This window comes from Vitis riparia, chromosome 18, assembly GCF_004353265.1.
Source record: "Vitis riparia cultivar Riparia Gloire de Montpellier isolate 1030 chromosome 18, EGFV_Vit.rip_1.0, whole genome shotgun sequence".
NCBI lineage: Eukaryota > Viridiplantae > Streptophyta > Magnoliopsida > Vitales > Vitaceae > Vitis > Vitis riparia.
In genome coordinates, this window is record NC_048448.1 from 11,846,822 (window position 1) to 11,872,284 (window position 25,463).

The window sequence follows — 25,463 nt, forward strand, 5'->3', positions numbered from 1 at the left end:
GATGCCATCCCGGGTGGTCTGCTACGTGGCTGTATTGTGCATACGCCAAGGATCACATGGCTGTCTTAACATAAAGAAACCAGAACAAGGTTTATCATTTGCCTAATCACAGTACAAGTGTGCTACTACTGATTGTCTGAAGAAATACAGCTACTTTATTTCGATGCTAAACCCGGTATAAAACGATTACCTTTTCTGTTGAATTTAGAAGCACAAATCAAATAAAGCAGATGCTGAAGAGTAATTGAAATTAGCTTATACCTGTAGAGAAGATATGAAACCCAGTAATGTGTTTCTAGATATTCAAAACAAAGTCCACAACATAATACTGGGAAAAAGGACAAGTAAAATGTCAACTTCCAACTGCTATGCCAAGAACACATTTGTATCAATTTGATGTCCGGCCATTCCTTCCTCAGTTCACCGCAAACCAACTACTTTCATGGATTTCCCTTTTTCCTTTTTTTTCTCTTTTTTCATGCTGCAGTCTGATAATCCAAGTTAGGAGTTTAACATGTAAAGAACCTTGTTGAACAAAAACGCAACCCGCACAGATCAGGCAGGCAAGAAAATTATTTTCTGAGTAACAGAATAAAGATCCGATCCTTCCCAGTAACAACCCTGTCAATTAGAATCTCTTGGCTCATCACCAGACCCACCCAACAACATGACAATTGAATAACTTAGCCCTCTCTCTCTTCCCCATTGCCTCCCCACCAACAAACCCAATACCAAATAAAATGAAATAAACTGGGTATCCAGGCAAAGAATGGGAAGATATTGATCACCTTTGGTATTTATAATTCATGAAGAATATGATCTGTCTGTGATTCTTGTACCCCACAGTCATTGATCAACCGCTTGGCAGCATCAAGCTTCTCGAGTTTTAAATGTGAAGCACTAATATGTAGGGAAAGAATAAGACAATAGCAGTACAGCTGTGGAACATAACATACTCAAGTCATAAGCAGAACTGCTACAAGGGCATGGAATTGAAGAGCATACCTCTGGTTGCCAAAACAGGTCATCATCATCCCAACCTGGCAAGAATCCAAAACAGACGTAAGGTAAAACATAAACAAGGGATGAAACAAGGGTTGGGGGGAGGGAGCTTCAAACTACTATTTCAAATGCATAGATAACATGACAGATGGCACATGTAGTTTGTACTCTGCAATGTTACAAAGATGAAATTGTTAAGTTGCATCTTCTAGAAATGGAGAAGTTTTCTAAACAATTAACTCAAAAGGCGCCTCACCATCTTAAATAGGTTTGAATGACGTGCATCGGAGTCATAGAGATGCCCCCATTACTCACCTCATTAATCAGTACAATATGCCCAGGGCCGTTCTGCAATGGAGGGTAAGCTCCACAATACCACAAATTCACGTCAATGCAAATTAGCACAAAACTACAGCAAGAGATCTTGCATAACTTAAGAGTACATGGAAAAACCAAGCCTAGCATTTATTCATATAGATGCCTTGACTATTTGTTAACTAGCATGTGATGTTCATAGCTGTTAAGCACTGGAACACAAGCTCCACATTATGCAGGACTGCACAAAAGAAGAGCAAAAGGATGAACATGGAACCTAGAGACCCCAAAAACTCAGCTATGAATGAAAATCCCATTCCTTCATTCAATTTTTCAAGAATAACAAAATAAGTTAAGGATTGATGTTCAACTTCAGAAAATGAGGATAACATTCAATTACTTCATAGGGGATTGGAGAAAAATGTTCTGTATTCTTGTTGAAAAAACCAATCCTAAGCTGTACAAATATTGAGAAAAAGAAAGAAAAGGTCAAAAACATTAACTGTCTCCTCTGTGCGGATCCCTGAATAAAAATAGGGGTCTAATTTTCTACCCTTAAAAGTACAACCTTGATGCGAACCAATTGCCGCAACTAACCGATGTTAACTTAGAATTGAGCTGATGCCAGGATCAAGATGTCCAGATCTACAATGCTTCCATTGAGCTCGTTTGCAAGAACAGTAAGTTCTTTGAAGCCCCAAAATGATCTTCAATCTTATACTGCATTTTGAATTTTGATCAAAATCGCAAGAAGCCACCAAAGGTTTTGAGCAATGCAAAATGGAACCCTGCCAATTACGATTTAGGTAGATGCTTACAAGGAACCATCTCCCTCATTGAACTGCACCTTCTCGATCACTAGCAGCAAATTAGCAGTTTGTACGAAGCACTGTGAACAGAGAAACACAATCTGAGGCTACCCTTTGGTGTCCTACCACTTACAACAAATGGCTATACAGGAGGGCATCCAAGAATAATAAAATGCCCAGCTAAATCTTCAAGATCATCAAGGATTTCCAACTGGGTTCATCGCCATGTGCCTCTCAATCAACTTGTCCACAAATGAACGTATCTGCTCATTTATTTAAAAAGGAGAAGAAGAAAAAAATATTAACAGGCATCCATAGAAAACCCAGTTCAAAGAGAAATTAAACATTACACAATAGAAATCAGGTTCCATTTGTTTAACATGAATATATGTTATGATTTGCATCTTACAGCAATAAGTTTGATTGCAAATAAAAACAACTCCAGCAATGTTTTATCACTGGAAACTTCTTGTTGGACAAGAAGTTAGACAACTTCTGTCAATATTTTATGAAAAAAAAAATGAGCAATAAGATAACGGACAATATGATATGTTGGGTTGCAGCCTTTTTGACACTCTCTTAATCTAACTTCTTTACCTATTTAAAAAAAAAAAAAAGAGAGACTATGATATGTTATTTGAAATTTCACCAAAATGAAGATCTCAATCTTGGAGCTAACCCCACAAAGTGAACTTTCAGCTTAGAAGAGATTATCATAAACAAAAGTTACTTTGGAAAAAAAAAAAAGCAAGAAAGAAAGAAAGTGGAGTCTAAAAAAATGAATTTCCATCAGAAGTTGGAACATTGAAGGGAACAGACCTAAATTCAATACAACATAAACAAATAGAATGCACACCTTATTCCTGCGTTTGAAATCAAGAAACTCAGAAACAGCCATAGTTTTCTCCACATCTGTGGCCTGCTCCATAACCTGAAATTCAAACCAATGAAATGTAGGGTCATGAAAGTAAGATAGCTGATAGGGCTCTTATGCATACCCAAAGCAGAGAATTGAATAATAAATGAGTGAAAAACAGAAGAAAAGTAAAAAGAAAATAGAAGAAAATTTAACCTTAGTTGCACTTTTCTTCATTATTGACTTATATCCTTCCTTATCAATTTTTCTTGCTTTATAAAGAGGCATGAGCAATGATCCAACATAATCCACCACAGCCTGTTTTATGTTCTCTGCTCCTCTAGGTTGATTTTTCACCAACTCCTTGTTTACTGTAACATGAGAAACAGAGCTTTCATTTGCCTGTCTATCATGCTTCCAGGTTGGTGGTTGTGAAATTGTGTTAGAATCTTCCTCATCCCGTATGTGCCCAGTCGACTGGTAGAAATCAGAATCAGCCGCTGCTGCTTGAGATTGCCATCTTTCTATGGCATGATAGTCCTTTATCCCCACACTACCAGCAGAATCAACCCATGCTTTTGTAAATAAACTACTGTCCACGGCTGCACTTTCTCCAGAGTGCTCTCTAAAGTTCAACGGGCATGCAATATCATTTGAATGGCTCCGTTGCGAGTGGTTATCAGCTGACATTCTCGAACTTTCAAGGTTGACACAAGCGGCAGGAAAATCAACAGACCAATTCCTAACCCTACAGTTCCTAGAGTCTATTTCTGATATACAATCTTGTCTTCCTGAAACACCACCAGACCACTTCCTTCTAAGATCAGACTCATCCATTTGTGCATATTGCTCCCTTCTAGCAAATTTGTGAAATGAGGGTATCTTAGGAAGCTGCAGTGATGTGTTGCACTTGGCTTCAGATGCATAAGCCTGCAACATAACCACCGACTTCTTTAAAAGCCTTATAATCAGAACAGGGAGGAAAAGGAGAAAAGAAACATGCAGAAGGAAACAGACCATGAACCCCACCAAGTTTGTGCATTTGTGTGGAGGGGAATGGGTGGATGGGTAGGAGGAACAGAAAATAAAATCTGATAGCACAACTCGGATTATTAGATTTCAAGTGCTATGGACACCGAGGCCAAGTTAAATATCAACACAATTAATGGCTATTACCAATTGAGCAATTTCCAAGACAATAATATCAAAATACACATATCAAACATTCAGATCTTGTTGTACCTTTTACAGAGTATAAAAGAAAAGGTCAACTCCAGACATAAGTATAAGATTTCTGTGTCATAACATTTTTACCGGTTAATCAAGGGCATGTCTTATATCTTGTTTTTGACAGAAATTAGACCCCAGGTTGAAATAAAAGGGAATCTCAGAATATCATCAGAGACAGCAAATTTTGTACCAGAAAACACTCTATAACATTCATGGTTTCAAAACCTAAAAGATTTTTGCGAAAACAGTTTTAAACCATGATTTAGGCAGTTGCATGGTGGGATCCATAAAATGGTTGTTGGGAACAAACCTCAGCAGCTGCAAGAGCAGCAGCACGGGCTGCTTCAGCCGCAGCAAAGGCAACCTTTTCTTCTTCAGACATTAAATTATTGCCCTCCTCCCCCTCAACATCCATTCTGCCTACCGATCCTGGTGACCTTGATTGATTACCATCTGGTTTGGAGTTAGTCATGCTTTCCAACTTGACTGGCTTCCCATTATCTTTCTTAATACTTGCACTGGAAGGAGAATGGCTTCGAGCAGATGCAGAAACCTGTGAACTTCCTTTAAAATCTAGTGCACCATGATGCATACGTATAGGTGGCTTTCCTGAAGCCAGATCCTTGAAAGATTTGCCCTTTGCAGAGTTTGAGGCAGTTGTTTGTTTCAGTAACTTGAGTCCACCATTAGAAGCTTTTTCCTTGCGGAAAACTTCAATCCACACATTTACCAGCTGGCTTGCTATGGCACGTATGTCACGGCTAGTATGTACACAAACTTTTTCTTTCACAGTTTTACCAATACCTACACCAACAGTGAACGTATAAAATACAATGCGCAGGCCACATATCTCATTCAGTCACCACAATTGATATCATGCTACTTCTAAAATGAATAAGTCCACCTTCAACAGAATTAGATATGGTAAAATACAATGGCCAGGCACATAATTCATTCAGTCACCAGAATTGAGATCATGTTGCTTTATAATTAAAAGAAGAAGTCCCCCTAGCAGTGACAATTAAAAATGGGGCATGTGTTTAAATGCATGCATGCGTACAGATGCATCTGGGTGGAAAGATGTTTTCCAATCAAACTTTCAGGTTACATGTTTGCACTGAGCTCCAATGCAAATTAACTTCAGCATGTCTGAGTTACATAATTCTAGTAATTTTGCCATTCAAATAATTCAAAGAAAACCAAGCCATGATAAAAAAATTTCCAAGAAAAAAACAGCTAAATGCTTTCTAGACAAGTATGATTTGTTGTTTGAAAGAGATAAAATCAGAAGAAATTTTTTACATTACAAAAGTTCACCTTCAATTTTTTTTCCATTAAGGTAATGAAACAGGATATATATATATATATATATATATATATGTTCCAAACACCCAAGAAAAAGAATTCTTCCAGAAAGATGATTCCGATAACCCTAGAAGCATACAATCCAGAGATAGAAGCATAAATTCAAGCAAGTTATTTTCTAATATAATCCCTTCTTTAAAATTCTAGTTACTGTAACCAGGAAAAAGAATAGACACCTGACAAGCGGACTGCAATTAGATCTGTTGAAACAAGCACAAGAAGACGAACGCAATGACGTAAGAGTTGAGTCCCATCCTTCCCCATTGAATCCTGTCATAAATGATAAGAAATGCTTCCTCAGCAATTCAGTTTAATATAAGGATTCAGTAAAAGCCAAAGAACATAACATTACTTCTACAAGTTCCATACTAAAATTTAATTTGATGACAGAATAATAAACTACGGGATGTAATAGTACCAGTATCCATGAGTTGAGTGTGCAAAGCCCTTCTTTGGTCCCAGCAAAGGACTTCAGAGCTTCAACAGGAAAAGTCAACAACTCTTTGGCCAGATGCAATCGTCCAGCTGTGGTTTTTGCATTTGAAAACATGTCCTGGAGTAAAGCTTCTCTGGTCAAAATCAGGTCCCCATCCAAAGAGCTCTTGTACAGGACATTTGAGAGTTCAACTGCTTCAAGTCTCTTCAGTATGTCCCTAACTTCATTCCTTTCTCCTTCTGAATGCCTCTGTGCAGCCTCCATTGCTTCTACTTCTGCTGTATAATCATTTCCTGTAGTCAGTATGTCAATTATGCGCACAGCCTCACGTAGCCCACTCATCATTGCACCACCAACCGTGTCTGGGTGCTCCTTGCAAGTAGCTTCACCAGCAAAAAATAAGCAGTTCTCCACAGGCCTTCCCAATATATCATAGTCTTCCCCAGATGCTCCTACAGCAACATAAGAGTAGGCACCATAACTAAAAGGATCCTTCCCCCAGTTTGTCACTACTGAAGCAACCGGATCAGGTACTGAAGTCTCCCCAAAAAGTTTACGGAGGACCGACAAGGCATGGTTTACATGATCAGAAGAGCTCAAATCCTGATGATCTATAGCTGCCTTACCAACCACTAAGGCTATAAGAACAGGAGCCCCAACCGTTTTCTTGACATTCCAGAACATAAAACACTGCCCCCTCCAGTTCCGTTGCTCAGAAGTAGCTCCAAAGTAATCCACCGAGTCATCCCAAAATACTTCTGGAAACTCCAGAACTACTTTATTGAGCACTCCAAAGCCAAGGCGCTGTATGGAAGAATGTTTCCATTGGGGTAATGGTGGCAAAAACTTGATAGCTTCTGCTTTTAAGCATCCAAGTGGCACTGTAATCAGGACTGCATCTCCTGAAAATTCACTGCCATTTGATGTGGAAACCTTCACCTTTTTACACTGGCTACCCGTCCCTCCAGCGTCCTTTGAGCCATATGATACATCCGTAACCACCTGGTTCAAAAGGATGTGAAGCCCTTCTCCTAAAGATTCAATGACAGAGCTGTAACCACCTTTAATCATACAATGAGCACCTCCAAACCCCCCATAGACATCATCCTGATTCCAGTAAGGAAGAGATACTTCTTTGAGCAACGCGGCACAACCATACTCTAAGTGAGCAAAATGCCAATCCATAACCCTCCTCTCAATAGGACTCAAAACCTCCTCTTTAGAACTATTCCTCTCAAGCATTTTTCTATCAACAATAATTTTTTCAGAATCAAGGGAAGGCTTATCCAAATTCTGCAGTTCATTTTCTGTATAATCTGATCCCAATCGAGGCATACGACGCCTTTTAAGGGCATATTCTAAACCCTCCTCGAGAGACATTTTCATTGCATGTTCCCCCTTTTGTGCAACAATGAGTACCATGTCATCAAGGAGACTGTTGTATTCAGCTTCCAAAGCTTCATCCAAATCCGCAGGGACTTTCTGACCTGTTACAATATCATACAGTGGGCAGTCACTGTTCAAGACAGTTAACTCAAGTCCCAACTGAGCACAAACTAATGAGGAAGGATCTGGCCTTCTTTCAGTATCTACATCAGCCTCAACACCTGTAATGATGCTAGCTCCAAGATCCACAGGAACTGAAAGAGATGAGTGGTCTGTATAAACACGACCCCCTATTCTACTCCTAGCCTCCAGCACAGTGACAGAAAAACCATGGCGTTGCAAGTGGCGTGCTGCAGTTAAGCCAGCAGGACCAGCTCCAACAACAATGATTTTTTTTCTGACATCTGAATCAAACTGCACATTGTGATCCCTCTTGGCACTATCCATTGAGGCAGATTCAACACCACATGACTCATTCATCAACTCTGGAGCTATAGTAGGAATTGTTCCACTGTCATCTATTCTGCATGATGACTCCGAAACATCCAAATTGACTTTTCTGTTGAATTCATTTGCATCCATGCAACCATGTTCCTGGTAATCATCTGCCAGGCATTCTTTGGGTTCAACCAGAGTGGATGGCTCCAACGTCCTTAGATCAACAACAGCTCCATCCGATGCCTTGTTTTCATCATCAAATACAAGGCCACTCTTTGCCTCTGTGGAAGTTTCAGAACTCCTGCCCTGACCTAGGATAAACGAAACTCCATCCTCTGAATCAGCAATAGCAATTCCAGACTTTGCCCCAAAGTTTTTCTCTTTTAGAAGTTTGTAATTATGCTTAGAATCAGGATCTGCTTTCTCCTTTTCAGAAGCAATTCCAACATTTATATAACCCTGTCAAGAAGTTGACATTTGAACCAAAAAAAAAGACAGACCAAATGGAAAGGTCAATGCAACTCCTTAGTGAAAAACTATTGAACTTGAAAATTTTAATAACATAAATGTTTTTTCTTTTTATTGGTTTTAATAACATAAATGTTAAACCTACAGAAAGGAAAGGAAGATGAAAATCCAAATGAGAATGAATGAAATTGTAAAGAAACAATTTTGACAAAGATAATGAAATCCAAAATTGGAACTCATGAAACCAATGGCTTTTAGGTTGTGACCAGGTAAAGGCAAATTTCCATTAAATAGCATTTCCACAAAGTAGAACCTCCTCAGAATTCTCAAGGGTAAACATAAAAGCAAAACAAACTCACTCTGTGATCAAGAAACACATAGATCTCCCTTATTAGGGAAGCACGTGGTGGTTCATCCTTGGAAGGCGTATCAGCCACTCCACAGTCTGCAAGGGGCAAAATGCGGCTCATATCTTTACCCCAAAGACCCAAGATAAGATTCCTGCATTAGACCAAAAAATTAACTTCCATTGGACAAGGTAGAACTCATTGAAGTAAAAAATCAAAATTTAATAGTTTTAAAAATGACAAAACACTTGATTTTTTCTAACCGATAAAACAAAATAAAACAGTTCTGTGTAATGGCCAAAATAACATCTAGCTTGCTTTCCAAGCTCAAAAATAAAAAAATTTCTAGTGCCAAACACTATTCATCATATCATGACTTTGCAAGAAGCTAATAGGATACAAATTGGAATCTTGATGGCAAATAATTGTCCTTCAAATAACACAGAAGTTTAAGTGTGATGATATTAGATCCTACCAACAAAAAATAAAATAATTCTAACCCAATTTCAAAACAATGTAGGAAACAAGTGAATTAGTCACCATCAAACACATAATAATAAAAAACATAAAGTAAAATGAATGTGCAGATCCTCAGCCAAACAATGGGCACTAATGATACGGAGAGCATTAAAAAGGACCAAGTTGAGGAAATGTCAGGGATTAAAGAAGTTTATATTGAATATAATCCTCTTAATAGCAAATACTTTGATAATAGGAAGAAAAAGTAAACCAAAATCTATAGACATTTTTCTACACAGTCAAATGAAATATAATCCTTGCATTCGTAAAAATTCTTCCTTTCAATGATGTAGTCACCTTGAGCATAGAACTGACACCACCTCATTCCATCCAAGGGAATACTGTTTAAAGGCTCAACAGTGAAGTTTAGTCAGAAAGTGCAAATACAAAGGGGCTAATAATTCTAAATAATCTCAATAACTGCTATGGAAGAAAGTCTTTATATCAACCCTTTATACCAACTTGCACAAATTGTGCATGTATGTGTTGAAAAGATTCTCAAGGAAAGTTTAAATCTCTTTTATGCTAACATGTAACTGGACTATGATGTCAAAAAACCATTTGCTTTCTACTATGGGGAGCTGGAAAGCCCGCCACAACAGCCAGCTTAAAAGCTATCTCATGATCATCTTAAACGTTTTATTTGCATAAGGTGGAGGCTAAAAGAATTCTTTGACTTGTGACCAGAAGCCAAATCATAAAAAATAGACATATGCTTATGTCCCATCTTGGAGATTGTTGAACACAGTACAAAATTTTTCTTTCTTTTCAGGAGATGCCTAAGGGTGTAATTTGTAAGTTTGGCTCCTTTGGCTCTTTGTCAGTATCTCCCAATTAATCAAGTTATCCTAAAAAACAAAGTTTTAGATTGCTTTAAATGCATCCACAAGGGAGAAAAACCATTGCCCAAAATGATCATGAAGTTATACCATAATAACCTCCTCAATACCGATTGTAAATCTTAGATATATCGATAAACAATTTTAATAACTTAAAACATAGACTAACATAACATGATAGGGGTTGTGGATAAAGAACCACAACAAACCTAGATATCATGTGCCATAATCAATGAAATATGTCTTAACAACTTATAAGGGAAAAATCATTAAGGATTATTGAGAAAAAGGGCTATTCTCAAGCACAATACCCAATGCACAATAATGCCAAACACTCGAAACACAACACTGCAAACAAATGTACATCAAGTTTTTAGAAATGGTAACCCACCTGCATTCCAAGTATTCTTGAAGCCCACCTTTCCGCTTCAAGACCTCCTTAAACTTTATCTTTTCAACTGGACCAACTGCACGAGCTTTCAGCCCAACTGATACTGCTGCTGCCCCACCATTATCAGTCCCTGAAACCATATTTAGAGAGGAATCAAACTTCCCTCTTGTTCTTAAGGGCTGGTCAGTATCTTCAACCAGGTGACTTTGAGGAAAACTTTGCTCATGTATCAGAATCTCCCAATCAGCATCCCCCTCATAAGCCATGTCCCTCTGCCTATGCTTCTTAGGCTTGCGCAACGTGCGCTGAGCTGATGATGACTTATTATCCTGGATTTCAGGATCAGGCATGGATCCAGCATCTTCTGGATAGGCGTCATTTTTGTCTGGAGTTACGGATGGAGAAGAGGCTCCATTGGCCTCTTCACTGGCAGAAAGATAATCATGAATTGGAACATGATCCCCCCTTGATGCATCATGAGAAGGTTGATTTTGATGAAAATCAGAGTCGCACTTCTGGATTAAGGGGAAAGACTCATCCAGATGATCGGTTTCTACAGATTTCTCCCGACAATCCATCTGGGAAGCAAACCCAGATTCATGAACTCCAGCTGAGGTTGGAGCAATGGAAGATAGCCCTGCATCAGGTATTAAGGCATCTTCCTCCTTTTCCAAATCCACTGAAGCACAATCAGGCTCCTCAATGGAGGTAAAAGGAATCTGATTTGGACTATCACTATCACTGGAAGTTCCTCCCATCTTCCTTGAATTCAAGACAGAGTAAGCTGAATGAAGTTCAGCATTCTGGGAAGATTTATCAAAATCAAGCCCAGTTTCAGATTTTGAAGGGTCCTCGATCTTCACATGTCCAGGCAAGGAGTTCCAGGATGGGGATTTTAAGGAGACCTCCAAGCTATTTCCAGGGATCTGTTTATGAGTCCCCTTAGATACAGTCTCATTTGGTCTTTTTAAGAGATTATCATCAAAGCAATGGGCCACAGTTCCCTTTTCAGACAAAGAAGAACAAGCCTTCTGGTCTGCACTTGAATGGTAGATTGTCGCAACACCTTCATGTTGTTGTGTCAATGCATCATTGAACCCTACACTCGATTGACCTTCATCAGATCCATGGATTTCTCTCCCCTGTTTTGCGACAGCAACATGCTTTTGAACAGCACCATGCACCAAATCAGTTGTTTTCCCCATTGAACAATGCCTCAACACATCTTTCAAATTCTGAGTGTCCAACTTGGTCTTATGTATAGAAGCAGAAGAATTTTCTTTCATTTGCTTATGAAGGAACTCTTCAGAATCTCCATCACAGAATTGGTTTGAGTCACAAGGAACCATTGTGTTTTCCTCCTGAACCCTTTCTGTTAATCTATTGGATTCACTGTATTGGTGTTCTATACTCCTGTTGGAATATGCCACCAAGTGAGAATGAGGTTGTTGCAGAGCAGTAATATGATTTGTATCCTCCATAATTGATTCAGAAGATTGATCAACTCTGTCATCACTAGATCTTGAAATGTCATCAGTAGCCCCTGGAACAGAAGAAACCCCTTTAATTGGATCAACAGATTGTAGAATTTTCTTTATGTGGTTGAAAACTTCACCAGAGCCATCACCGGGCCTCAGATTTTCTACTGTTTTAGTTTTTTCAGGACCCAAATCTACTAGACCTCTATCAGAAACTGGGTGCAAACTATCTTTGGATGTCAGATTTTCGTGCATCAGCCTTGAACCAGATGAGGAGCGAGGTATCTTTACAACCACAGCGTGAGAATCCTCTGATACACCTTCACATCTATGGCTCAATCCATCCTCCAAACCCTGAGGCCCCCTTTTCTTTTTCGAACAAGAAGTGCGAGATCTCCTAATCAAACCAGATTGTGCCTTTCGGACAAATGCAGACAGCGAATCTTCCAAGTTTTCATCTGAAGAATGATTTGAACCTTTCTCAAGCCATAAGCCCATCTCTTTTTGATCCTGTATTGATGAACCCTCTGACCCTTGACACACTGAATGTCCAGTTTTCTTCTTTGTGGAAACAATCTTGGATCTCTTAGATTTTCTTTTCAACTTCTTTTCTAACCCTTTGTCCATAGTCACATCAGATCCATAATCGCGAATTCCTCTACCTTCCTCCACATCCTTCAGTTCCACCACATTCAAATTTGATCCCCTAACCACTGCTGTTCCAGATCCAGTATCTTTCTTTGGACCTCTTAGTTTCTTCCTAAAGCTCGCCAATGTATCATCCATTCCCCCCAACTCCTCATCTTCCCCCACCAATTTCTCTGCCCTAGCTTCAACACTCTTCAACTTCTCCCCAGTCTTACCACCACTGTCCAATCCCAACTTTACCTTCTTAGGGTTTGTCTGCCTCCTCAACTTAAATATAGACCCAATAGGCTCATCATCATCTGAATCAAATCCAATCTCTACATGCTTCAATCTCCGTTTAGAACCGGACTTCTTCTCCTCATCATCCATCTTCTCAATCCTACACGATGAAAGTATGTTTAGCCCTATCCCAGCTTCAATGCCCGACCCACCATGCAACCCTTGAACCGATTTGCAATCCGAACCATAACCTCCCGTTCTCTATTATAAAAAAAAAAACAACACTCAGAATTGGTTTTCAGCCATTGAAAGCCACAAACAACGAAATTGAACCTAACCCAATACTCATCAAACCCCAGATATGCATAAAATACATCGAAAACCAGCCCAATAAATTTTCTATCAAACAGTAAGCTCTTCTGCATGTATTGCCAATGGCTTCTAAAATCAATTGAATAAAAGAACTAGGGTTTCCAAAAGATTTACCAAAGCCGAAACAGAAATAAAGGAATTAAAAAAAAAAAAAAAAACAAACAAACAAAGCTGAGAATGAGAAGGGTTATGCGAATCGTACCTGTGTGTTGAAGCAGTGACAAGTAGGCGTTAGTGGATTTTATCGAGGTCAGTGATGTGCGCGCCTTGGCTATTTTTCTGCAATTCAGAGGGTCCGCCCTAAATACTGCCCTCAGAAAGACAAAATAAATATATTTTATAACCAACGTATTTACATGGGCTTTATGCCCGGCACGGAGAGAGATAGACGACGCTGTGTAATTGGGTGATGGGGTGCGTTTGGAAACAAAAAATCAAAGAGGGGAGCCCCTTTTTTTAAGAGTGCACTTCACTTGTGTGGACAAATCCACATACATGACTCCATTTTACTCTCATCTTTTCCCCCTACTTTTTTTCTCTCTCTATAAACACTAAATCAAGTGGGAAGAGGATGGACAACCTCTTGGTCAATCAATTTTTGTTTCTTATGGTACAAGTTTCACATTCATATTTTTTGTATGGATGGAGATTAACAACTTAGAAAATGCCTTTTTCTATGAAAATTTTAGGGTTTGTATGGAGGTTAATTTTGTAAAGTTAATCAAAATATATCATAAATAAATAACAATTGAAACAAATAAGTAAATAAAATAGGGAAGTGATAATACCTTTAATGTTTTGGCAATTCCACCTTTGTCTACTCCCCTTGATCTCCTTTTCAAGTGAGGCTTTCATCTGTCAAAGTTTCAAACTAAGTCTTCAATCTTATACACTTGAATTCACAACTCTATTTGGCACTATGATTTCTTTAAGTTCAATGGCAACTTGAAAACTCAATCAATCAACCTTTAATCAATAAACAATTTTGCCTCAATACAAATAAATAAATAAAACGATGAAATTAAAATGGTACAGTTAATGAATTTGCAGGTGAAGAATAAAAGCATTTGAATTGAAAGCTTTTAATGATAGAAAATGATAGGTAACTTGGTTAATACAAGTGTTATCTTATCAATAAATGTATATGAGTCTTCAATTTATAAAAAACAATATCGGATACCTAAAATAATAAAAATAAACTTTAATCGATTAAGCTCCATTTCAGTCAGTTAACTAGCCTTTGGGACAATTAATGCTCAACATGTGACCCTTCGTCCTTTTAAGTCTCGATTGGAAATACCAAGACCTCTGTTGGTAGCACTAAGGTTTAGGAAAAGATAAAAAATTTTACACGTGCTTAACTAGTCCTCAACCAAAAAAGCCTAATAGATTGAACTAGTTTTCTAACCGATTCGACTAGTTCAGAGTTCCCTTGATTGATTGAGACTAAAACAATCTAAAATTTTTATCTTTTCAATTATAACCTTCGAATAATTTGGGCAATTCATTTACAAACCTTCATAGAATACTTTTGAAATAATAATTTAACCTAAGGTTTCGATATGATAAAGTGTATGCATTCAATTTTAAACATTTAAGGTCATTTTTAAGAAAGACCAAGTACGAATGGATGCAATGAAAGTGTATAAAAAAAGACCGTTTAATTCAAAATGCATCTAAGAGATTCATTTTACAAAATTATCATAAACTTTTTGAATCTTTAAGGATTCATTTTACAAAATTTGTTTTGAGATTGTCTCTGAAACTTTATTTGATTTAAATTATTAATAAATTGTAAACATTTGTTTTGTAATCATTAAAACTCAATTAGAAGAACCTATGATTTAATAGTTATAAATGTTTATTGCTACACGAGTTTTGTTTATTTTATGAACAGAGCACAACCAGCATCAATGCACTCACAAATTGCATTAATTGAATCATGATATGGTGGTGCTAAGCTCCAATATACATCCATGCTCCATCTCATAAAGGTGTGGTTGATCTCATTTTGCAATGAGTTTGAAAAGGTGTATTTTTTTAAAAAATCTTTTTAGGACAAAAGTTTGTATTAGGAAGTGCCAAAGAATTGGAGCACACCCTATGTATATAGATAGTATGCACAAAAAAAAAAATCAGGCGTCATAAAAGAAAGAAGAAATTTAGAAAAAAAAACAAAAAAATTAGTCACTATAAAGAGACTTTAGAAAATTAAAATGAGAAGGAATTTCCGAGTCCAACAACCGTTTTGACAATTTCATAAGGAATTTGAAAAAGATAACTCTTAGCCTTTGGTCCGACAATTTTTCATATTTGAAAATCCTTTAGTTGCGCTCTCCCTAAATACACCAAAATAGACCAATTGGAGCCAATCGCCAAACTGCCTTCCCATATGAAAAATGTGTGATTTGGTTGTTTTTAAAAGAAAAATGTGATTGAATCAACATAATTGATTTTATATTTGAATCAAATCTAAACTAAACTTTTAGTAACAAAATTTTTGAATCAAACAAGGCTTTTCGATTTAGAAGATTAACTAAATACAAGTTAATTTAGATCTTAAATTTAATTTGTTTTTAAAAATAATTAAATATAATTTTAGCTTAAAGTTTAAAAATACATTTAAATATTATAGTACAAAATATAATAAATTATTTTAACAAATTCTATAATATATATATATATATATATATATAATAATAATAAATATAAAATTCATCAAATATTGAATAATTACCGTTATAAAATATGAAAGTTTTAGAACAATGATTTGATTTCGACTTGATTAGTCAAGAGATAAGAAGATGAAAACTCAAACAATAAAGTCTATTTTTTAAATTATCAAATGGAAGCTTTTTTTTTTTTTTTAATTATTGAAAATCTTGAGTTGATTTAAAATGGTTTTTTTTTTCTTAAAACATACTCACACGTGGTACACAATGTCATTTCTTATTATTTTTGAGAGAATGCGACAATTCGAGGTCACTGATAAACCTAAAGTCTAAGTCGCCAAACTGGGACCACCATGTGAGAGTCTAACACTGTTGCCCGGACCATACCCATGCGATCTAGTATCATAGATATGACCATATAGGGTTTATCAATGTCTCCGTAAAGCCTAGTGTCCGGCCTTTTCAGGCACTATTTAGAAAATACTTCCAAAAAACAAATTTTAAAAACAGCTTTTAATAAAATAAAAATATATTTAGAAATTTAAAATATTTTAAAATTATTTTTTATACATAATATTTTATTTTTAATTATTTTATATATTTATATAATTATTTTTAAAACAATGATAAAAAATAATAAAAAATAAAAAATAATTAAAATATATTATTTGAAAACATTCTATTTTTTTATTATTAAATAAAAAAACAGAAAATAATTTTTATCATCAAATGTAATTTTTATATTTTTTGTTTCAAAAAACAGAAAACTTTTATAAATAACCGTTTTCAAACAAATTTTTAACTTTTATTTATATATTTAAAATAATTCAAAGTGTTTTTTAATGATTGATTGTTTTTTAAGAATTAGATACTTAATAAATTGATAAAAACTATTTGTAAACATTTAAAGAATCATTTAAAATGATTATTAAACAATTATTTATAATTGATCTTTTTAAAAACCATTTTCTTTGTTATTAAAAAAAATATAAAAACATTATTAAAATATTTTTTAGTTTATATTTAAATATTAAGCATTATTTTGGTTATGCTTTTTATTTTATGCTTTTTAGATTAAAAAAACAGTAGTAATTCTTATGTAAGATATAAGAGTTCAATGTATAATAATTTTAAAATGTTATTTAAAAGGTTAAGGAAGGAATTTTTTTTTGCTATTTAAAATTTAAATATTTTTTTAAAATAATTTATACTTTTTGTACAATATCATTTTTTCGGCCGTTAATGAATTAGGATGGTTGTGTTATTTAGAAATTCGAATTTTGAGAAGGATATCCCTTTAATTTCAACAAAATCTTAAAAGTAGGTACGTCATCTGGAAGAGATATCTTTTTGAAAACATTTGGAAACAAGACATGGCGAATGCAACGGTCAATTCTCAGCTCCTTGTCAAAAAAAAAAAAAAAATTATCTAGCGGGGAAATAAACCAACAAAAAGAGAAGGAAAAGGGGAAAATGAGGGCGGGACTGTAAGTGAAGGTAGGGTTAGGGTTTTAAGGGGGGTTGAGATGGAGGAGGAACAAGAGGGCAGAATGGGGATTTTACATGCGTGTTTTAATTAATCAATTAAAAAGGGCAGAAGGAAAGAGAGGGTGGGGCCTGTAGGAAAGCATAAAATGGGAGTATCGGTACAACTTTGGTGAACTAGAAGAAAGAATGAGCAAGAGACCTCCGCCTGATCCCGTGGCGGTGCTGAGGGGTCACCGCGCTTCTGTCACCGACGTCTGCTTTCATCCCTCCAATTCTATACTTTTCACAGGGTATATATATATATATATCCACTTTTCATTCAATTTTTCAAAACATTCTTATATACTCAATTTTTATTCTATGCTCGCAGTTCTTCAGACGGGGAGTTGCGGATATGGGATACAGTACAGCACCGGACAGTATCATCCGCCTGGTATTCATTTCAACCTCTCCCTCTCTTTTCTTTTTCCTTGAATTTTTATGCTGATTACAAATGTGACAGAGGAGTGACGTGAATGCTTCAATTACAGGGTGCACAGCGCGGCACACGGCGTTGTCTGTGTTGCCGCTAGTCCTTTAATTGGAGACAACAAACTTGTCAGGTGATTTCTCGATTGTTTTGTGTGAATAGAGTTTTTATTTCAAAACCCCGTGGTAATACAGATTTTTAGATCATTCTTAAATTTCCTGAATTTATCTGCGTCTTTTTTCCCCTTGCAGCGAAGGAGGAAACACCAAGTAGCATATCTTAGTGATTCCTGAGAACTAAAAATCGTGAATTTTATGAATAATTCTTGAATGATATGTTCTTATGGAATGACCTTGAATGCCCTTTTCTTATAGGCAAAATGACTGCCATGTTCCAAAATATTCCTGTTGTGAAGCATTCTTGAAATTTTGAATTTGTTACCATATACAAGCTGAGATTTGATGCATGCTTTGCCACAAATTCGAATTGAAGTGATTCAGGTCAGCTAATGCTTTTTTATGTTCTGATGCATGTAGCCAGGGTAGGGATGGAACCGTTAAGTACTGGGATATCGAGGAGGGAGGTCTGTCAAGGTACTCACCATTATTCATTAATTAGGCTTGGTCATTAACAGTTCAGTAGGATTTTTGCATGCTTTCATATGTTGATAGAGTGATCATGATGATTCCTACCAATATAACCCAGGTCAGTTTGATCACCAAATTTGCTAGTACTAGGCTTAGTGGTTGTCATAAAAGCTTAGCAAGTCTGCTTGCTTGCAAAACATACTTCATCAGCATGCTGGAGCATTGGGAAAATGAATACATTCAAGGACATGTCAAGCTATTAATGCTGTGCTTCATTAGGGAAGTGAGACTCCTGTCAATTCAGCATATGTCTGAATATTAAAAATCCGGGTTGAAAGGTTAATTGATGGTCGCTATTATTAGTGGGGAGTTTTTTATGAATTATATGTCAAAGCTAGATCTTTTTTTTTTCCTTGTTTTGCTAGGCAAAAAAGAAATATATATTAACAGAGCCTAAGCGAAAGGTGCACCAAGGACACACAATTTATACAATATGTCAATGTTAGATCTTGCTGTAGGAAAAAAATTGCAATGAAGAGGATTAACAGTTCTATTTTTTGATTATATGGAGAGCTTTTATTGTTAAGGAATTTCTTGTAATATAGAGATAGTATGGTGGTGGTGGGAGACTGGGAGCCATCACCACCAAGAAGGTTCTCATACAATGTCCTAACTCCTGATGAAACTGAGGGAGAACTCTTTTCACATACTTAGTGAATTCTATAAAATATTAAAATACTTTTTGTATATCCAAATATCATTTGATGGCAATTCTCGGAATTTTTTTTAGATAGTATCTTGCTATTTTGAATGACTATTGAAAGCCTTATAGGTGTCATATGATGCCTTTGATAATGTTGGAGACTGCATGGCCCTGTCTGATGTTTTTAAGAATCATTTTTTTTTTTTATTATGTCATGCTTTTATTTTATTAGAAATTTCTTAGTTTCCAATTCTTTCTGAACGACCTTTCAAAGGCATGTTATGAAACTGCTATGATGTGCAATATTGAGTTGACTTGTTACTTGCTAGCTGCATCATGGATGTGGCTTGGAATCCTACATGCTGAATTTTTTGTTTGCTAGAAGTAGATAGCATAATCAAGCCGTTGATCCTCCTCACTCAATGTATTGTCTTCCACACTCTTTAAAAAAAAACTGATAATTCCAAAAAATAGATGGCTAGAGATCTAGAGTGGATATATTACATGAGTTGAATAAAACAGTTGACATGATTAGCTTCATCGAAGCATTTTACCTTGTAAGCTTTCTTTTGAGTGCGATTTAGTTCATGGTAAAGATTAATTGTTGGTATTGGTTAACTTATGTTTAAGTATTATTCCTTACAAAATTTAATCCATCTGGTGCTGTTTAGCTTGATTTTCAATTTTGACAACAGGTCTCCTTCTCTTACAATCAAAACAAATGCTTACCACTTTTGCAAGCTTTCCTTAATGAAGAAGCCTTGTGCCTGTGCAAGGCAAGCTGAAGGGCCTAAGCATTATCATGATATGGATGTCAAGGACACAGTTGATGCTGAAATGCTGAATGATAGCAGTGGAAAGGCTCAAGAAAGTCTGACAGAGTGTTCTGGTAAGCTCAAAGGTTTATTTAGAGTAAGTTTTAAGCATAGAAATTCTTATATATCTTTGGGTTAAATAAAGATCTTTATCCTGAGAGTTTAAAGTCTGGGTTTTGTGAGTTTCTACCTGTAGTTATGGGCTGTGAGTTACATATGTGATGTTTCTTATGTTTGAATTTGTGGTGGGATGGTGTTTGGTTGGAGTAATGTAGCAGAATCAGAATGTCCTGATAGGTATTGTTTTTTTTTTTTTTGATCAGTAATGTCCTGATAGGTATTGTTGTTAGAAGGTCTTCCAATAGTGGCTAGGATTTTGCTTTGAGAAAAGAAACTTGTTTTTGGAGTTATGACGGTTGGTCTCAGTGATCTTTTTATCACAAGTAAATGTACTGGCGTATGCTATGGGATGATAATTTGGAATTAAACATTTATATATTTGAAAATTGCAATTTTACATTGGAACTAGTAACAATACCTTACTGGATTGCGGTAGTACCTTGTGCTATTCATTTATCATGCTGGTTGCTCTGGCTCCCCACTTGTTTTAAGTCTTTATCATTTAGCTAATAGATAATTTAGAAGAACGTGGGGTGATGTTTTGTTTTTTATTTCTATGTTTTGAAAATCAGATGCTGCACATGCTGAAGGGCCAAAATATGTTGCAATAGCGGGGGAACAGTCTTCTGAGGTTAGTACATTGCACTTAATATCTTTATTGTTATTTTTTATTGTGATTTTGTTTTTTTGTGTTTTTTTTTCATATTGTTCATACTATTTATTTGCAATATGATAAATTGATTTGCGAAGGTTGAGATTTGGGATCTCAATACTGCAGAAAGGATTGCACAATTACCTCAAAAGTGCCTTGGTGGATCCTCAAATTATTGTACAAAATCAAGAGGTCAGATTCTGATATTTATCACTGTTTGACTTATGATGTAGTTGTTTTTTTTTTCCATATTTGGATATTGCGGTGTAATGCTTGAGGATTGCAGGATATAGTTTTGTCTTGGAAGTTCATGATATGAAGATTTCTTAGGCTTTGAAGAATCTAACACTAGAAATTTAATGCCTATTTCAGAAAATCAGAAAGCTCCTTGAAGGTTTCACAACCTTTGCTCTTGGATGATTCTAGTAGTTGTTTCAGTTAAATGGTCTATCAGTTGCAATCAGTCTGTAATGTATATTTATGAAGTCTAGGAATCAATAAGCCACATCTGCCTATATGCATATTTGCTTGCAGTGTAATGCCTGAGGATTTCATGATATAGTTTTTGTCTTTGAAAATGCATGGTATGATGATTCCTTAAGCTTTGAATAATTTAACACTAGAAACCCATTTTAGAAAATCAGAAATCTCCTGAAGATTTCACAACCTTTGCTCTTGGGTTATTCTATTCGCTGTTTCAGTTAAATTGTGTTTGTACATTTTATTGTCATGGGATAAGTTATGATCTGGATTATTTGACTTATTCTTTCTTTTATGCTTTAGTTTGATGCATAACTAATTGTTTCTTGCCAGGAATGTGCATGGCTGTTCAGGCATTTTTACCATCTGAATCACAGGGTTTCCTAAACATCTTGAGTGGGTTTGTCCCTTTCTTTCGCACTTTTGGTAGCTTTGTCAGTTGTACTTTTGTTGATTGTACTAAAAAACTTTGTAAATGTTTCTCAACAAGGAGGTAGGAAGTGTTTTGCACTTTCATAAATTAGCTGATACTTTGGCAATCTTGTGAATTTACATGTTACTAACAAGAAGTTTAGGCCTGCTACTTAAATATTCAGATTAATTGAGCTTCAGTTGGATCTTGTCCTTCATGCAGTAACATCCCTCAATCCATGTTTTTGCTGCTCAATAGCCCATTTTATGGACATATTGTTTCTTGATTGCCCACCATTTGGCACAGTTAAGCGTAGGGAGTTTCTTGTAGCTATATCTTACAAAATTTTCATTTTATTTTTATAGATATCCAGGGATCAACAATTTTCTGATACACTTCCTCATGTCATCCATCCTATTCTAGTTCTATCAAAGCTTGTTATGTCAACTTACTCTATTTTCAATGTTAAATTGTGACACTTACTTTTGTCATGGGTTCTTTTTCCCTTCTTATTTATAGTTTCTTAGTTCTAATAAATGTCAAGGACTTAAATTCTTAATTTGCTCAAACAAAAACTAGTCTGCTTCTAAAGTCTTTAGGATATAGTTGGCTGTAGTGGAAACCTGTTAGATTTGGGGGAATTTAGAGGAGTAGGGGAGGATTTTTCCATCATTTGGGCTGTCATAAAGTCTCTAGAACAGCATGAGCATTTTTTTTGTTCTTTTCTCCTTTTAGGGAAGACAAAAGTATGGGTAACAAGGGAATCAGATGAGAACAGGAAGAAAAATAGAAATTAGATGAGAAAATACTAGAGAGTGTGAAGAGAGAAAAGAGTTGCAAATTCTCTAAATAATTTTGAATAATAGTAATAACCGTCTTTTTCTATTACTGTAATGAACTCTATTAATATATAAGCAATTCACGAAGCCTAAAGGAAATATGATAATAGTTGATTGAAATAGGAAAAGTATAGTGATAAGAAATAGAAATTAATCCGAAGTTTATGATTGGAATTCTAATTATGATGTAAACAAAAATTAATCCCCTTCGACTACACCTATAATAAACTTGAAATAGGCAGTCTTGATCCTCATTGATTTTAAGATGGAGGAGATGAGTTATTCTAATGGATGCCTTTTGGTTTGTATATGTCTATTGACTTGTAAATGAAAGATATGTGACATCTCAAGCCAAGGAATCTGATTAGTCTTGAGGTTTATGTCATGATAGGGCATGAAACAATATGAGAATTGGTAGTGGTGTCTAAACTAGTCTGGTCGTAGAAGTGACAAAATTAGTCAGAGTAAGCAGTTATAGGTGTAGAGAATGTTTTTAGTAATTGAGTCTAGCAGCTCTAGCATACAGTGTCATTCTATTATGGTAGGGATTGCACAAACTTCATGTTGTACACCTTGCACCCTAACCTTAGAATAAGAGCCTGTATATTTACAAGAAGGTGATGACAGTGAATGCACCTCTAAACTCGTTGTTTCGTTTAGGAGATGGTGTTGAAGAAGAATTGGCAATTGATGACATGTACAAAAATATTATGCACTGGATTTTATCCATTATGATAGATGCAATAAGTGGGAGCATAAGTACATTTTTTATATTTAAAATTCTTTTAGGTTGTCCTTCAATATATGACTTTGCCATCACCCATTATGGTAGAGAAAACTGATGTGGAATAGTACAAACAATTCTTTTGAGGTAGAGAGAAATATGGGTACCTAAAAGGAGAAAAGAAAAGAAGATAGATGGGAAAAAAAGAAGAAGAGAAATTAGATGCAAAATATAAGAGAGCAGGAAGAGAAAGAAAAATAGCAAAATTTTTGAATCACAATTGTAACATGAAGAGTTTGGTGGACTTAAATCATCACATTGGAATTTATGTGGAGATAATAAGTGATATATGTCGACTCTTGGAAAACCACATAGTTGAATCTTACAACATAAAATAAAATAAAATCAAAAAGATGATTAGAAAATTATGTTCTCTTGATTGCAAATTCAAGAGAGATTTTTTGAAATCAAGAAAACTAATTCCTTGAATTAGGTAGATCAAATGTTAAGATGACCTAACTCCAGCTGTAAATACATATGTTTTTTTTTAGTACATGGCCTTTGAAAAAAAAGAAAAGAAAAAGAGACTCTAGAAATTTCAATCCACAAAAAGTTTCACAAGTTACGACCAAAATTTAAATGTTCTTCAATAAGCCGAGAAGAATATCAAGCACTATACTCAAGACATAAACATTTTTTTTAATTTTCTTAGGTGTTCTAGAGTACAGAAGGGAATTATTGTGCTCACAACAAATCTCCCTTTGGATATACAAAAAAGTACATAAGGGAATTATTGCAAGTTTACTTGAGAACAAGTCCTTGTTGACTTTCAAATGAACTACTATTTAGGAACATGCGTGAGCCATCTTTGGATCAAAATCAAGTAAGCAGTTGGATCAAAGGAGATCTATATTCTTTTGCATACACCACAAAGAATTGTACTAGTACTCTTTTTATTAAAATTAATACATTCAATTTTGTTCCCTATTTTTCTTGTCCACTTGATAGGTTACATGGCTCGTGCATACAAATTTCAAAAATTGTATTTAAGACAACTTATACAGATATATATTCCTCATTTGATTTTAGAGGTAGATTCTTGTGCCAATAGAAAATTTTCTTATTGTATTCTTTTCCTTTCTTTCAAGGGATATTTTCCTTCTTTTCTTTTTTGGCATCAAAGAACGTTTTCATATCGATGGAAAATTTTCTTTTTTCTTGTAATTTGAGTTTCCTCTTTTTGTAAATTATTATTATTTTTATATATAGGGAGGATGAGAGCTTAGGATGACTTATGATACACCACAAGTCCTTTATGAGAAGCCTTAGATCCTCGATTGTATTGCTTTGGTGTTAGTTGATCATATGCTCTAAATCACATACCATTGACTAGTGAGTTTTACTTAAGGGCACACAATTTTTTTCTATGGAAGTGATCAAACTGTTGGTATCCTTGAGTGAGTCTTACTGCAAGATCACGAGCTCATAGAGCAAAATTGACTTGTCAAAGACATGATTAAAATATTGAAATAATACAATGTGATTCAGGATCCAAGGTTTCTCATAAAGGAATTGTAATGCGTCATAAACTTTCATTTTAAGTTCTCATTTTTCTCACTCTATATATTAATTAATGGCATATAGATAGAGGAACTCCAAATAAAGGAAAGGAAATAGGAAAATTTCTTATTGACACGAGAACTTCCTTTGACACCAAATAAAAATAGAAGGAAAATCTCTTGGAAGAAAAGAAGAGAAAATTGGAAATGAGAAATTTTTTATTGACATAAGATTTTTTTTTTGAAATCAAATGAGAAAAAGGAAAAAGATGAAAAGTTGTCTTGAGTATAATTATGGAGATTTGCACAAATCAATTTTGGGTCCTGTAGATCAAGTCTATAGGAAAAATAACAAACAAAATCGATTGTATTAATTTCAATCAAAATAATGTAGGTCAAATTTTATGTAGTGGATATACTTTAATTTGATCATGTATTTGATTGTAGATATGTGTTGTTGAATTAGAGTTCACTCTACAGACACCAAATACATTTGTTCTCAAGTAAACATGTATAGTATTTCCTTTTGCTCCCTAGAATGCCTAAACAGATTAAAAAATGTTTGTAGTGTTCTTCGGCTTTTGAGGTGGATGAAGAGTATCGATGTTGTTCTTGATATTCTTCCATAGATTTATTGAAGAGCGTTTGAAGTATGGTCCTGAATTGTAAATTTCTTTTCTAGATTAGGACATTTAGACTCTCCTCTTCTTATTTTTCGAAAGCCTGTGTACTAAAAGAGAACACTTGTATTTCTAGGTGGAATTAGGGTATTAATTTGGTATCCTAAAATTTTATCTCTCCTATTCTAGGAATTTGACTCATTGA

At 35.3% G+C, this 25,463-nt stretch overlaps 2 protein-coding genes across 6 annotated transcripts in view; one reads left to right on the forward strand and one right to left on the reverse strand.

Moving 5' to 3' along the window:
* Positions 1-275: 275 nt before the first annotated feature.
* Positions 276-13,582, reverse strand: LOC117907054 (lysine-specific histone demethylase 1 homolog 3). Of its 4 annotated transcripts, XR_004649940.1 has the most exons (11): positions 13,321-13,582; positions 10,402-13,007; positions 8,665-8,806; positions 5,996-8,296; positions 5,754-5,847; positions 4,523-5,016; positions 3,199-3,912; positions 2,983-3,057; positions 1,259-2,389; positions 1,006-1,040; positions 276-900 (listed from the first exon to the last, which is right to left on the reverse strand). XR_004649940.1 is itself a non-coding variant. In XM_034820411.1 (9 exons), the coding sequence occupies exons 2-9, from the start codon at positions 12,894-12,896 to the stop codon at positions 2,324-2,326; spliced, it is 6,381 nt and encodes a 2,126-aa protein (XP_034676302.1). In that variant the 5' UTR covers positions 12,897-13,007; positions 13,321-13,582; the 3' UTR covers positions 276-2,323. The 4 variants fall into 4 exon arrangements, 1 of the variants encoding a protein (XP_034676302.1); XR_004649938.1 differs by having other exon boundaries at positions 276-1,040; XR_004649939.1 differs by having other exon boundaries at positions 1,006-2,389.
* Positions 13,583-17,334: 3,752 nt separating this feature from the next.
* Positions 17,335-25,463, forward strand: part of LOC117905353 (protein DECREASED SIZE EXCLUSION LIMIT 1) — a 57,331-nt gene continuing 49,202 nt past the window's right edge. The window contains exons 1-8 of one of the 2 annotated variants that reach the window (XM_034818266.1): positions 17,335-17,568; positions 17,649-17,711; positions 17,809-17,880; positions 18,284-18,340; positions 19,709-19,926; positions 20,545-20,603; positions 20,723-20,816; positions 21,438-21,504. In XM_034818266.1, the coding sequence (XP_034674157.1) occupies positions 17,465-17,568; positions 17,649-17,711; positions 17,809-17,880; positions 18,284-18,340; positions 19,709-19,926; positions 20,545-20,603; positions 20,723-20,816; positions 21,438-21,504 (734 nt within the window). In that variant the 5' untranslated portion in view covers positions 17,335-17,464. The remainder of the gene's footprint in view (positions 17,569-17,648; positions 17,712-17,808; positions 17,881-18,283; positions 18,341-19,708; positions 19,927-20,544; positions 20,604-20,722; positions 20,817-21,437; positions 21,505-25,463) is intronic. The other variant, XM_034818267.1, reaches the window with a different exon arrangement.

Excerpts from the sequence above, each read along its gene's own strand:
- LOC117907054 (XM_034820411.1), bottom strand. The coding sequence starts at position 12,896 with ATGGATGATGAGGAGAAGAAGTCCGGTTCTAAACGGAGATTGAAGCAT. Across the intron at positions 5,017-5,753 it reads AATTGCAGTCCGCTTGTCAG|GTATTGGTAAAACTGTGAAA; the intron begins GTGTCTATTCTT and ends CTGTTGGTGTAG. Across the intron at positions 3,913-4,522 it reads CTGCTCTTGCAGCTGCTGAG|GCTTATGCATCTGAAGCCAA; the intron begins GTTTGTTCCCAA and ends GTTATGTTGCAG.